General features: G+C 41.3%; 1 protein-coding gene across 15 annotated transcripts in view; it reads right to left on the bottom strand.

Annotated features, from left to right (window-relative positions):
• Positions 1–61: 61 nt before the first annotated feature.
• The window catches only part of myt1lb (myelin transcription factor 1-like, b), a 64,980-nt gene continuing 50,091 nt past the window's right edge, over positions 62–14,950 (bottom strand). For 2 of the 15 annotated variants that reach the window (XM_049740513.2, XM_049740512.2), the window contains exons 9-22: positions 14,105–14,212; positions 13,142–13,368; positions 12,185–12,462; positions 9,185–9,421; positions 7,783–7,904; positions 7,296–7,358; positions 6,861–6,929; positions 6,361–6,591; positions 5,121–5,342; positions 4,848–4,942; positions 4,343–4,446; positions 4,091–4,234; positions 3,182–3,244; positions 62–2,640 (exon numbers count right to left, since the gene is read on the bottom strand). In XM_049740513.2, the coding sequence (XP_049596470.1) occupies positions 2,503–2,640; positions 3,182–3,244; positions 4,091–4,234; positions 4,343–4,446; positions 4,848–4,942; positions 5,121–5,342; positions 6,361–6,591; positions 6,861–6,929; positions 7,296–7,358; positions 7,783–7,904; positions 9,185–9,421; positions 12,185–12,462; positions 13,142–13,368; positions 14,105–14,212 (2,101 nt within the window). In that variant the 3' untranslated portion in view covers positions 62–2,502. The remainder of the gene's footprint in view (positions 2,641–3,181; positions 3,245–4,090; positions 4,235–4,342; positions 4,447–4,847; positions 4,943–5,120; positions 5,343–6,360; positions 6,592–6,860; positions 6,930–7,295; positions 7,359–7,782; positions 7,905–9,184; positions 9,422–12,184; positions 12,463–13,141; positions 13,369–14,104; positions 14,213–14,950) is intronic. The other 13 variants (XM_049740518.2, XM_049740522.2, XM_049740514.2 and 10 more) reach the window with 13 other exon arrangements.

Below are 14,950 nucleotides of genomic sequence, written 5' to 3'. Positions count from 1 at the left end.
ACTATCAGTATTCTTCAAATTAGATTTGAAGGAAAAGCAAACCAAAAAGAACATGAGGCAATTTACAGGCCTCTGGCAACACATTTTCTTTATTCGAGTAAGATGTGTCCACATCCAGCATGACAAAAATTGTACAAAGTTCACAATTTATAAATGAAATATCACAGCAACTTGTGATCTCACACATTTATAGCAAAATTAAAATGTCAACAAATCCATGCTGTGTCGTACAAAAATAAATCAAACTTCAGTTCCACAGAGAGCACAATAGTTTATACAAAATCCAGTCTTTGTTCATGGTCACTGAAACCCATCTCAAAATTTAATGCTGCAAATAAAGTAACAAAATCTGATGATCTCACAATCTTTTTTTTTTTCCTTTCAATTATTATTCTTTTTAATGAAAAGTCATCATTCTAAACATGTTGCAACTTTTGTGTATTCCTTAGATAGTCACAGATAACTCTTCAGATTTGTTATTGATGAGTCGTTTGTGCTTTAATAATCCCTTGTTCCATTTGGACTGATAATGAGAATTCATCCCAAAAAGTTGAACTAACAATTACTCTACTGAAGCATCACTATATCGTCAAAAAAGCTGCAGACACAATGCCGTGGAAAAAGGCCAATGCAGTCATGGATGATGTGCAGGAGAGAGTCTTGGAAGTGGAAGGGCAAAGTTCATTTGATGACAATCAGCTCCATTCGCTCCGGACAAGGCAAATTTTGATGACGGCTTCGAGCTTGAACGACAGAATGGAAAGGTCTCGTTCCACCGGGCCTTTGTTATCTTCTGCTTTTTTTTCTTCTTTTTTTTTTTTTTTTTAAACCTTAAAATTGATTGATTACTTAATTCCTTTGTACAGTGATTAGATATAAAGTGCTGCTGGGGGATAACGTGGTCATCTTCCTAAAACATAGCAAAAATGAACATGTTTTTACAATAGCCTACAGTACAGCTGCTATGGTTATAGTCATCCTCTTCCCTGTTCTTCCTTTTTTTTTTTCTTCTCTCCGTGGTACTTATTCCACACAGTGGCTCCAAGCTGTTAGTTGCTCCAATCGTGTGCCAAAGAGGTCACCTGGAAAATTGCACGTCGCCATATCTAAGGATAATATCTTCAAGGACAAGTGCAAATAGTCTACTGGCACATACGTGGGGACAGTGACCCTGTAAGTCCTGCTGTCTATAAATACTCTTTACAAAAGCCTCCTTTTTGTCTCTCGGGTACTGCTTTTAGTTCTGTAGGAACATCAGAACATGGAAACGAAGGTGTCCCTGTGCAAAATATGACAGAAAACAGTGGAACAAACGTTTCACTTGGAGAACGCAACAATCCGATTCCTCCTTTGTTATTTTAAAAAACTTTTTGTATTAAAAGATTTGTATATAAAAAAATCACTATTTTACATAGATATATGAAAAAGATTAGTGTTGACCCACTTGGTTTATAAACAAGAAATTGCATATAGCCTATATTTTGTCCCTTTGTAGATTGTATCTCATCACTACGATACACAAATGATTTACGTTTTGTATTGCTGAAGTATTATTTGATTCTAGCAACAAAATTTGGATCGATAGGAGGATATGAATGATAGCTCTAGCTTTGTCTCTATAGTTGGAATTGAGATTATATAATGAGATGCATGTGATCGCACATGCGCTGCACAATTGTGTTCCCCTAGGAATTAATTTGGTCTCCTAAATAACGGGATTTCCACCATCGGGTTTCCGTGTAATGATGTTTACAATATAACTGCTCATACATACATTCATACATACGTCCGGTCAGTTTTCTCCATCCAGGCTCATGTACAGCACCAATTACGAACCCCCCCCAATTCAGCTACACGTATTCTTTTTTTTTTAGAAAAAGAAAACACAACATTTGTCAAGCATTGTCAAAAATAAAGTAATTTGCAAGCCAGCTCTTGCCCTTCAACACTCCACAAGCAAGACTTAAAAAAAAAAAAAGAAAATTCTAAAACCACCCGTTGAGGCAAAACAAATGTTTTTATCTTCATGTGTTTTGTTGTCCTTTTCGATCAGTGTCCAGCTCAGCTTTTATTTTGTCGTCTAAAATGCTCTGTGGTCAAGCAATAAAAAGAACTCATGGTTCCGTTAGTATCAGCTTACTGTTCAATGGTATACACTAAAATGTGCATATGTGAGCAGCTAGAAACATGACATGACACCGTCAGCTCATATGAAAACGTACAAAATGTCCTCAAAAACTATTTTGCTGTTTATGCTTGTGTGTTCTTCCTCGAAGCAAGACACCCCCCCTCCAAAAAAAAAAAAAAATTGTCTTATGTCCCTTGCTAAGCATGATACATCTCTGTGTGTTTTTTCTTTTTTAAGTATTCCGAATATTTAACACTGTACATTATATGTAAATGCTCTGCACCAAAGAGATGGAGCCTTCAGCGCTCTTGAGGATTGAGAGAGCTGGCCCACATCTTGCAGGGGGTGAACATGAGGTTGCCTTTTGTATACGGTTACACTTGGATCCCTTGGACCGCCTGCTTGATGTTGTCCAACAAGGCTTTGTTTTCCGGACTGTGGTACTGGTCTTGGGTTGTGTACATGTCCGTTAAGGAAGTGACATAGGCGTCAAAGTTTTGTTCAATGGGCTCCTGGAGGTCCAAACACAACACAACTGTTAGAAAAAAAATTCATCCTGACATGCAAATATAAATGTGGACTGAAGTTTTGAAATCACAAACGAGTAAAAACTAGCAAAAAAAAAAAAAACTAGCAAAAAAAAAAAAAGAATAGTAATAAAAATTGCAAGCTATCTGGCCCCCGGGCCTTGGGTTTAACACCCATGCTCTATATAAATCCAAGTTGTCTAAATTTCTTCTTTTATACTCAGGATAAAATTGCTGAATCATGTAGTGATTATCAGCAGTTTTCCAGATGTGACATTCCAACACACAAGGAGAGGCCTATTCCGTCATTCCGAGGGACTCTGGTTTATCTCCAAGGTGTTTGGGATGAAGGCCCCCATTGTGAAAGTCTAACTATTCCAAGGACATGTGACCAAAAGGGCAACTAGAAGAACTGCAAATATCTTGATTGTGCTCACAAGCAACAGAATTAAATCTTTAAACGTTTCACCCCACGACAAATGTATTTTATGTATTGTAAATGTCATATTGAATCATAAAGACTCACTTGCTGGTGGAGCTGTAAGCAGCTATTAGTCCGAAGAAGAGGTTCTTTGTGTGCCAGCGGTTTCTGTGGGAATAAGAAACATTCGGGCTCTTACATGGTTTTATATGAAAACAAAAAGTCAACACATTCCCTCAACAGTTAATGCATTAGAAATAAAGATGCATCTAAGTACTTTTGTGTAGCTATGGTAACTTCTTTCCGAATGAGTTTTAAACATTTCTTTTGGTAGCTGAGTGACTTTTTTTAAAAGGTGTCACAGTGTTTATCTCTCGCTGAAGGCACAGACAACATCTCAGTGGCGGGTGTGTGGACTTTCTGATCATCTCATGGAGCTGCGTTGAATGTTTAATGAGTGCCTTCTCTGAAAAGAAACTCCAGAATGCTATTCCGTCGCACGTGAGTGCTGAAAGCTCGTGCCACCGAGTCAATACACCAAAGCAAGGAATTAACTTGAGGACGTTGGGTAAATATTCATCTCATCATAGTTGAATTGCAAAATGACCCCATTTTGAAGCTGTGAGCTTTCAGCCATCTCCCTCAATAAATAAAAAATAATTAAAAAAAAAAGTCTTAACTTGTGTTCTGTGTCTTGCAATAGAGGAATTCTACTTTTCAGATTACATCGTAGCACTAATATAGATTTAATTTGAAATAAAAATAATGAAATCGTGCAGGAAAATAAACATGAAATGTATAAATGCATGTTATAATCTGATTTTATCGTGTACAGTGTTCAATTTCGTGAAACTTGATTTTTTTTTATGTCGCTTCAACAGCCTTTCTTTCAGTGTACACATGAACAACACAAATGCAAATAGATCATTGTAAACATTCACACAATCAAGTCAAGCCTCTCTGCAAGCACTAATAAGCGCAACTGTCTGGCTTGCTGCTCCTTGTGGCCCTTACCATATGGGGGAGCTGGGCATTAGCTAAACTGTTAACCAGTGACTGGCTGAGGTTGGCCAGCTCATGCAGCAGAGAGTCATTTTGCTGTTCAATCACCTTGTTTTCCTCTTCCATGGACTTCAAGTTGGACTCCATAGTGGTGATCTGGGGAGGGAAAAGCCCACAAGGCTTATCGAGATGACTTCTTGCATATCCCAGTCAGTCAGGGGAGGGGAAAAAAAAAGAAAAAAAGCCAACGCTTCAATGCGTTACCTGAGTTCTGAGTTTGATCATGTCTGCTTCCACTTGTGAATTCGAGTCACTAATGTCTTTGATCTCTTCATCCAGTTGTTTGAGCTCCTCTTCATGATCCAAGCCTGCAGAAGAGCCGGTCGCACGTTAGCGCACGGCCCCGCAAGGGTTTAAAATATTACAGCAGGCTTCATATTTGATAGGGATCATTAAAATGACACATTAAAAGTCGGCGGCAATGAATTACGAAGGACATTATGACACACCGTCTTCGCTGCTATGAAATATTTGACATGGATCATTTTAGTCAATTAAGGGAAGAAAGAATCTCAGACAACTTTGGATTATGATCTTCTCTTATCATTTACGAGCATCTAAAATTCTGTAAAGGCTAAAGTTAAGTGTCAGCACGATAGGTAGCGTAGTTAATCAATGTTAGATTTATGTGCGGGATACCTGGCGATATTTATAACCTGCTCTTAAGCAAGCCGAGTCAACATATTTTGTGAATGGAAGTTGTCGGTACCATTGTTGCTGCGCTGCTGCTTAATTGTGAGCATGTCCACTCCAGAGAGCCGGGCTTTCCTCATAGCGGAGGTGGCACGCGGACAGCCTGACAAACTGGGAACGCAATGACAGAGAAAATGTTTTATTCATGAAATATTCTGCAACAAAGATTGCAAGCTGACCCAAAGTTAAAATGCAAAAAAATGGGCCTCCGTTTTTATTGGCTTGTAAATAAAATAAAATAAAATAAAATAAAATAAAATAAAATAAAATAAAATAAAATATAGTATACCTTCGGTGTGTGAGGAAACTGCCGCTGACGTGTCCCGAGCCGTCGCAGCCCGGCGTGGGACAGGACATTCCCTCCGTCTTGCCAGACTTCCACGTGAATTGGATGCCATTTAGGTAGCCATCTTTTTGTCTCTTGGCAGCGATGGGACATCCTGACGCACTTCTGTGGGATGCATACTTTCCTGTCACATGACCCTGACCGTCACATCCAGGAACAGGACACCTGGCGGGCCAAACATTTTTGAATTTCTCATTAATGTATTGCACAATGGTTGGGAATCACTGCCTTAGAATGATTGCATTTTTTTTCAAATACATTGATCTACTGTAAGTACCATATGTCTAGGCTCAATCATAATCATTCTTAATTATGATGAAGTCTTTACACATGTCCTTTTAATGGAAGAATACAGACTTTTTTTTTTAACAGGGTAATTGATGTAGTGGTGGTACTTTTTTTTTTATCCTTTTGTTAGATTTCTTTTCTCTTTTCTCGGGGGGCCTCTCCCAAGACAACATTCAGACTTTCATTTGTATTCTGCAAGGATACCCTTTTGAACAAGGACGTTAATGTGCATTTTGGTGATTAACACTCTTATGCGACACTCAGACAAGTGCTTTAATATCTTGAAAGGTAGCTAGCTGTCTGTTACAATGTGAAATATTTGTATCCAGAGAAGCTTTTTGTACAAAGATAGTCGGAGACTAATTATAAACTGTGCTTATTGCCTCACACAAAGCAGCTGATGTTTGACATGCATAAATAAAAGACTACAAAAACAATGGAAGCTGATTTCTTTGCATAGATAATTGTCATCTCATTTGCATGTACTTTTATTGCACTGCTTATTCCAACCAGAGTTTGTTTTCTACAGAGCAAACCTTTTTGAGATTATGACATCCATATACATATCATAGCTAAAAGTCAGCCAATCATTCTAGCAGTCAAACATATGGTACAAAAGCCAGCAACAAACATTTAGCTTGAGAATAGCCCAAGTGTGTTGTTTTTGTTCTGCACCACAAGAGAAATCAATTTGGCTGCAGGAGCGAGGCCCGCAGAAGCGCACCAAGGGATTTAGGTAACGTCCAATCAATCTTTTCCTGCTTGCCCATCACTCCCCTCTCTCCTGGTGCTTCTGCAGGCAGGAGCACACCAAACACTGCAGAAAGCTCACCTTTGCTGAATGCCAACCATCTCCAAATGTATATGGGAGCAATTTCTCAAGGGTTGTGTCTACCTGATTGGCTCTTGGTCTTCTTTGTTTTCTTTGCTGTGGATGATCTTTATTCCACTTTTCCTGGCCCGTGGACACCCTGAGAGGCTGCAGGTAAAATGTTGCAAATGGTACTTAAGTACAAATATGACACTGGAATAGTCAGTTGGGGGAAAAAAAAAAGTTGTGTACCTTCTGTGAGAGGCGTAGTTGCCAGTGATATGTCCCGAACCATCGCACCCTGGTGTCGGGCACCTGGGGCAGAAAACACAAAAAGGGCTCAGGGTCGAGCATCGTCACACTATTAAAAATAACTGTACCCATTTTCATTTCTTGTCACGTGACAGAATTAGACAATTTGCTTGTTAATCCATTTAAAACAGTTTTGGAAAAAAAAGTCACGAAAAAGGTTTTAATGAGCTCCATTTAATAATGCTAATGTACGTCCTATCATTACTTTTCATCTACTGACCCTTGCACTCAGAAACACAAGTGTAAATCAGACAAGTCATCTCACGCCTTACTTGAGCTCTTGCGCATTGTTGGCCAGCATACTCCGAATACTTTTATCAGCCAGTGGACAACCTGAGAGACTGAGAAATACACCCTGACATTAGCAACAAAACAATTGGAGTCACATGAACAAATAGTTGAGAATGCAAAACACTCATGATATGTTGGGGACGTGTTGTTGGGGTCTGAACACCTGCTCAGAATGTTTCTCATGTGAAATAGTAGATTGGTGTGCATATTTTCAAAATAACGAGCGACTTGATCAAAAAAATAAGTAAAAAAAATCTTTTTAGTTGAGGGTTTATTGGTAATATTCCTTCTTAACTCAATGTCAATATTAGACTTATTTGAGGCTGTTAATTGGCCTGATGTCCATTGACAGTATCATCGAGGTAAGCTGAAAACAACAAATAGTAGGAGACCACCAGGAGAAAAGGAAGTCACACCTTCGATGTGAGGCGAAATTGCTCGTCAAGTGACCACTTCCGTCACACCCCGGTGTGGGACATCTGTCACCGAAAAAATAGACAGATTTATAAGGCCAAAGGGAAGGAGAGGAAAATGTGACAATTGCAGAAAGGAGGAGGCTGATTGGCTTTCATTGTTTCCAGTTTAGCTTCACTGTCTGGGATTCATTTCTTAGTTGGCACACCTCAGATTATATTTCTATTTTAGATGTTGCGTAAGATGGAAAGATTCAACCAAGCCTCATTGCTCACACAGGCTAGTAATTCCCTTGAGTTAATGACTTTGTACAAAAATATTTTGACTCAATGGGGGACTAATAGATAAAATGATACTGATTGAAATAAAATAGCAAACACACAGAACAGGATGGAAATGCTCTGCAAATAATGAGGATCTTTGATGGAGGATGCAGGTGTGTCCAGGTGCCTACATAAAATGGAGAAGTCATTGTAGGCTGACTCTTACGTTAGCAGGTCCTTCTTACTCTCCTTGCACTGGGCATACTTGGGCTTGGGACTGGGCATGTTTACGTCTGTGCTGTAGGAGCGGTCCTCCAGTAGATCTTGAAAGGGGTCCAGGTCATCCTGCTGGACACAAAAGTAGCAAAAGATCATGTCAAGCAAAATTTTATTTGGCTATTCCAAAAAGTTTGTTGAATTGAATGCTCTGTTGGATGTGAGTGGTCATGATGTGCCTTGCAATTGATGGGCGATAAGTCCGCTGCCTCTCGCCCAAAGTCAGCTGCTCCATCTCAACCGTGACTTAATTGATGACAAGCCGTTTGAAAAATGGATGGACGCCAGCTCAATGTGGATGTTGATATATGTGGCTGCTGAGCCTAACCTTGCTATCAAAATAGGATCTTCTTTGTGAGTTTCACTGCAGATATACAGTATTGATTTTTTTCCCATTCTTAAGAACAATTGAGGGAGTTGGCTAGGCTTCTTCTTGCAATGCATAATTCAGCCGCTAGATGGGACTGCTGTGTCGTTGCCTACACCCATAAAAGGGCCGTGCTTTGTCTGCAGTGTGTGCACTGTGCAACCAGGCCACAACGACAGTTGATACAATTCCCTGTCCTATCTTTTTTTTTTTTTTTCTCTGTTCCATGCCCGCAGTGTAAGTACAGTATGGCTTATGAACAGACAGAAGCAGAAATTGCCCCAAATGATTCGCGCATATCTAAACTGTGAGTGGGTGAGGCTGGCTCATGCAGGCCTCGCCAATTAAAGGAAGACATGACGCATGCAGGTAGCAAAAAAAAAAGTAGGCTAGCTCAAACATAGACTCAGACGCATGGAAAACAAAAGCATATAGGGAGGGAGAGGGAGAGAGAGAGAGAGAGAGAGAGACTGCACATGGGGGCGCCTGTGCACATCGACAGATGCACCCAGCAGTGGTGCATTGATTTCCAGCAGTTCTTTGATGAGATGAGCTATTCCGCCTCCCTCCCAAGGTGCTACTTTGCATAATTCATCTCAGAGAAGAGCAAAAATGTGAAGAAAAAAAAAATGTAGCATGATGTGGAGAACATGACACAAACAAGAGACACGTCAATGCATTTTTACTACTCATGTCAATCCGCTTGTAGATTTGTACGGACTGTCTCGGAAATGTTTCCGATATTACTTTTTGAGCGGTACCAAATATGAGATCCATTCAAAGAGCTAGTTTGGCCATGTGGAATCCGTACATGCAGTTTGATATGAAGCATCTGCATCATCAATCTGTGCTGTCTAAATCCAGTCAAATCTCACTGCTAGAATTTACTGTACGTGTCATTAGTCTTCATTTTCGCTATTCCATGTGGATCAGGGTTGCCTAATTCTTTCACACCAAACTCAAATATTTGTATTCCATCTTTTACCTCTTTCTCGTCCTCATCTATGTGTTTGATCTTGGTGTAGTCTACGGGCAGGTCCCAACAGTCGGCAGCGTCGCCCATGCCGTAGCAGCGGGAGCCCAGAAGGGCAGCTTGCCTCTGGGGGGACATGGGCTCTAGCGGGGTGAGCACAGAGTCGCCGCCTCCGCCGCCGCCGCCGCATAGACGCTTGCTCATACTCAGGTCCAATGTACCGTTCTCGTCAACATCCAGGCTGGGACTCTGGATGCGGTGGTTGGAGGGGGTCAAATGAGAATGGTGTTTTCCGATGCATGTGTGTGTGCGTGCGTATGTTTTCAGACCAATGACAGTGGTTGAAGGGAAATAGGAGGGAAAATAGAAAGAGAAAAGAGAGAGAGAGTTTGGGATTAAATAACAGTCAAACATACTGTACCAAACAATGACTGGATTTAATGAGAAATACATTTTTTTTTTAAATTCTGTCCTAAATAACAAATATTGCAATGAGCCAAAAGTGGACGAGGTCATCAGCGCTCAAGGACGAGCGCATCCCTCTGCCAGCATCTCTTTTCTCTCTATCTCTCTCTTTCTTTCCTTCCTTCCTTCCTTCCTTATATACGTAGTGGAATATCCATCCCATGTTCTGCTCAGTCACAAGTGGGGGGAGCGCTTTGCACGACTGCGTGTTGCACGCGTGTGACTCTAATGTGAGTGGACGTCATGGGATAGAGGTGGCGGAGGGGGTGAGGGGCTGAGAGGTTGGCTTCCAGAGCTGTGATGAGCAGCAAAGGCTGGAACTAGAGCGTCGCAAACCCCAAAATAGACACATTATATTTTTAAAAACAAGCTATATTTGAAATATTGTGCAGATAAGAAACTGTTGTGGTTGTGTCCTATCTAATCTGCATGACTCTTGATTCACATTTCTCCTCCACCTCTTCCCTTTACCCCCTCTCACAAATAATAATGCTGATTCTAGCAGACACTGTCCCAAGGGGGGCGAGGTCTCCTGGTGTCAGAAGTCCAAACCTCTGTGACGCACACACTTGATTGCATTGGGCGAGAATATTTACTTCACACGCTTGTCTCTTTGAGCATATTGTAACAAACATCTTGCCTTTTTATAGTAACGAATGTCATGTTTGACAATTCTGTGGTACATATTATTCTTCAGGGAACACGCAAGGTCCAAATAATGCTTGGATGAGTTTGGTGCGGAAGAACTCGAGAGCCTCAACCTCAACCCTTTAGTTTGTGAACCCCAATCCTTGATGCAACATTAAACCTCTAATGTCCAATTCAGATTGAGTGGCATTGTCAGTGAATGCATCACATACGACAGATCCAATGACATGACTCAACCCCGTATAATATAATCATGATAACATGAGAGGATGCGCCTTCTCTCGTTCATTGAATCCTTTCCACTTCTGCATTCAATGGCGCTGCTGCTTGACTGCAAAAGCTTGACCAATAAGCTCATTTCAACTCTTTGCGATCCGTAGCAGTTCTTTTTAAAGAAATAAAGATTCTCCAAAGCCGTGGGCTTGAAACTTTGTGCATGTTGGCCAACTGTCACAAATACTTCTCAGCAGTTTTAAAAGTACTGTACAAACAATGGTTAACACTCGCCCCGAGCGCCTACAAACAGTCCCATGAGTCATGCACTGCGCTGCTCTTTTCAAGTTGTGATAGAATTAAATATATTTTTGTAATAATCTCAACTCTTTAGCCAATTTTTCCGCGCAGGATTTTGTGCAGCAGCAATCACCTTGTCGACACGTACTCAGAGAAGCAAAGATGTTTTTTAAAATCAGCGTCAGAAATATATTTAGAGACACGTAACATCTGAATAAAATAAAAAATGCTTTTATGAATACCAAAACTAACTCAAACCTAACTCATTTGAAATACTACAATACTTGATAGATGCAAATGTCAGCAGCAGTATTTTGAAGGAGAATAATAAAAAGCAACAAGGTTTCCCTCAAGCTCCACAAGTGAAATCAATTCTCTCATGACATTCAAACACTGCATCCATTTAAATGAAGCCAATTCATTTCAAGTTATAAGTCAAATGGACTGAGCTGTAAATAATAATGAGGGCTAGATTAGCGTTTGTGAGGAGCACAGATAGTCAGAGAGAGCTAGTGTTGGGCACGACCCGAGGTGCTGAGATGAAAGAGGATGAGGAGTCAAGGAAGGAGGGGAGGGAAGAAAAAAAAAAGGCCGTGTGAAGTCTCCTGTCTTCCCATCCTGCCCCAGGAGCATCCTGCCTGTCTCCCCACCCTCAGCATAGGGCAGACAATGAAATGATTTAGGACCACAGGAAGTCCTGACTGCTTCAGGCGTTTGTTTCCACCAACTTTATTCTTTTCCTCTTTGCTTTGAAAATATGTGGCTTTTGGCTTCTCTTCCACTTCCCTTCCTTGTTTTTAATTTGACACTTCACTGTATAACTCTTTCCCCTTCTGCACTGTGGTAGTTCGAAAAATGCCGCAAAAGAACCAAACAGGAACCAAACAAGATACCTCCATTGAGCAAGTATTAGCTCTCTCTCTTTCTCAATCTCACTCTCTCTTCCGTTCTCCCGCCCGCCACCATTTTCCCGCTCAGCATCTCGGCGTAGATAATACGGAAACAGCGTCACCTTATCTTCTCAGAAATGACACATTGGGTTTATGCCATGTCAAACGACGACGCTTGGTCCTGCTCCTATCTGATCCCCAACACAGGGAGAAAAAAAAATAATGCCCTGCTGACTCCTGAGTATCAGATGCAGTCGTGGAGCTTTGTCTATATGTGTTTGTCTATTTAGTGTACAGGTGAAGTCTCCCTATCTTTGTGGGGTTTCTCAGACAGCATTTATCTAATGAAGAAAGCATGGAGATAATCTATGACTGCTACAGGAGATGGAGCATGAGGCTGCAGGATCATGTGAGGGGACATTTTCAACCTTGAGAACCTCCCAAGAATATAGATATGTATTTTTTTTTTTTTTGCTGTCATGTTGTGGTCGCCTACCTGCGAGCACAGATCTTGCGGCTTTCCTCCCATCCCGTGAGGCATCTCTCGGCAGCGCGTGGACAGGTTGAGGATGGCCGTGGCGGCCATGTGCGCGGCCTCCATGTCGTGGCTGTAGTCGAAGCTGCTCTTGCTGCAGGTGCTGCTGGCGCTGCTGCCGCCGCCTCCTCCAAGGCCCCCTCCTCCGCCTCCACAGCTCAGACTGCTGCTGCTGCTGCTTGGAGCGTAAGTGCTGGTGGTGCTGCTGGCTGAGCTGGAGTTCTTGCAGTAGCGCTTAGCTGCAGGACACATGGTAGAAACCCAAAAATGTGTTGGTCACAGGAATATTGCTAATTGACTAATGAGTCAAACAATGCAAAATAATTGAAATGCACTTAAATTATTTGTATTTATCAACCAGATGAATACCATTAAATGGAAAACATTGATTGCAAAAGAACTTTAACCTCCCTCCCTTTTGTTTGGATTATGCACATTTCTTGTTTTGTTTGCTCACAGCCCGAAATTGAAAACAGCCGGTTTGCCAGGTTGTCACAAAAATCAAGCAGACAAATGTGATATCTGCACACTACAATGCTAATATGGCCTTGGATGACAACAAGCCCCAACGCATTCTGGTTATCACTTGGCTTTCTTCTGGCTTTGATAGAAATACTTCTGTTCTCTGTGGAAATACCGCACATTTCCAAATGTCTCTGACTTTGTTTTTCCATCAAAGAGTTCTTGACTTTAAAAAGATGGAAAGTGGATAAATTTCAATCCACGCTTATTTTCATTTTCCGTGGAACAGTTGAGCTTTTTTGTTTTTTTTAAATCAGATTTACATTTTTTTAACCCGTCAAAACAACTCAAGAAAAAGGAATTTCAGATATCTATGGACTTGTAATGACTGCTTTGAATGGCTACCACATAAGATGGCCTTCTCTGATTAGATCATTTTGTATTTTGAAATATTACCGTCAAATCCTTTGGGCGAGGTATCCCTGTGCCCGTGAACCTTGGGTGCAATGGCCCGTTTGCCGTACATTTGGTGGTTGTTGGTGCCCTCGAAGGCGCTGTAGTCAAAGCTGGTCTTGGAGTACTTCTCCAGCTCCTTGGCCAGGTTGGATCGGGGTGTACTAGTGGAAACATTGTTCTTGTCACCATACTGACGATAGTCCAGTTGTTTGACTAAGCACATAGGCCTGGAAAATAAATGACGAGGGGGTGGAAGTTGGACCGAGCCGCTGAGAATTGCCCAAGGGAGGGGAAGGAAATTTGGCTTTGAGTGGGCAGACTCAAAGGAAAGCAAGTGCAGACTCTTGGCAATGCTCCAGGATTGGAAGATGGAGCCTGATGCCGTTTAAGAGAAAGGAGATTCTCTTTCTTAACCTGCACTGCTAATAAAAAATAAATTAACTTTCTTTTTATCACACTTGCTATTGTTGCTAATGGTTTCATAATTGGACACGTGTGGCCGCAATCCATGAAGTGCGACTTCTTATCATGTTTATATTCAGTCATATCTAAATAGAAAAGGTGAGATTTAATATCTGTATGACTTTAAAAGAATCTAATAAAAACAACCTGTGCAACGCCATTATAAATTCAACCGAAGGGAACGAGATTTGTCTTCAATGGTAAGTGTTTTGAAAGTATTCGCAAAAGGATAGAACATAAAAACAAAAGCACTTCAAACGTCAACAGCTTTAAGAAACACAAAGGGGAAAAGGAACAAAACTTTTCCATGTGAAAGAAATTATGGAACAAACATGGAGCTCCCTATATAACATAGTCAGAAGGTATCAAACAATCCATGCCAATTCATCAAATGGTAGAACAAATGCAAGCGTTATCTTTTTATCTGTGAAAAGTTTTGACAGCTTCTATGATTGAAGACCACCTGATGAGAAATAAGAGAAGAGAGTCGTCCGGTCCTACCTTAAGACTCTGTCAGAAGCCTGGTTGGGCTTGGAGCCGTCACAGCTTTGATGTTTCTCCTGGGCCTTGGCCAGCTTCTCAGCTGCAGCGATGGGGCATCCAGACAGACTGAAATACAAAAAAACTGTGTCCACATTGGCACCATACAATTTTCAATTCTGAGCTCAACATGTGTGTGTGTGTTATATAAAAGGTGATAATTGTTGATGTGCTTGTGTGACAAACTCATTCTCGCATGGCTGAGTCTCTGAAATAATATTAATTGTATCTTTCTTGTTTGTCTTCATACATTTTGCCACTGCAGTCTGAAGAAGCACATTCACATACCTGCTCTGGCTTAGTATAGAATACAAATGTCCTGACAACTAACTGACCAAATGTGTCAAAAACCCGCTGCCATCCTTAACCTCCATTTTCAGGCCTCACCAAATGCACTTTGACAGTGGCCCGAAGCCAATATGGAGCTGTGCTCATGAGCACCTGTCACAAATGTGTGTCTGTGCATAGAATGTGTACGGCTTTGGAGCCAAAGTGAAAGTTTATGGCTCGTGCGGATGCACGTGCCTATTTGGCGCCCGAGCCGTGTCAGTGAGCACGGTATGGGGGCACTGTGGTCTTCCCAGGTCTACACCTTTGCTGTCACCCCGTCTGAGTGGCAGAAAGGTGCTAATAGCTGCTGCTATACTCCAACTCCCTGAGCATCTGCTGTAGGTGACTCCTTTTTCACTCCCCCCCCACCCATCTGACGGCATGGCTATTTTTGTTTCCCCCTCCAAACTTGCACCTGATAGATTTTTTTTTTTCCTACCGGGGACTGCTGAATGATTTATGCTTTAGCGTGTATGA

This window comes from Syngnathus scovelli, chromosome 14, assembly GCF_024217435.2.
Source record: "Syngnathus scovelli strain Florida chromosome 14, RoL_Ssco_1.2, whole genome shotgun sequence".
Lineage (NCBI taxonomy): Eukaryota > Metazoa > Chordata > Actinopteri > Syngnathiformes > Syngnathidae > Syngnathus > Syngnathus scovelli.
Note: the sequence above shows the minus strand (reverse complement) of the source record. Positions and strands in the feature narration are given on the sequence as shown.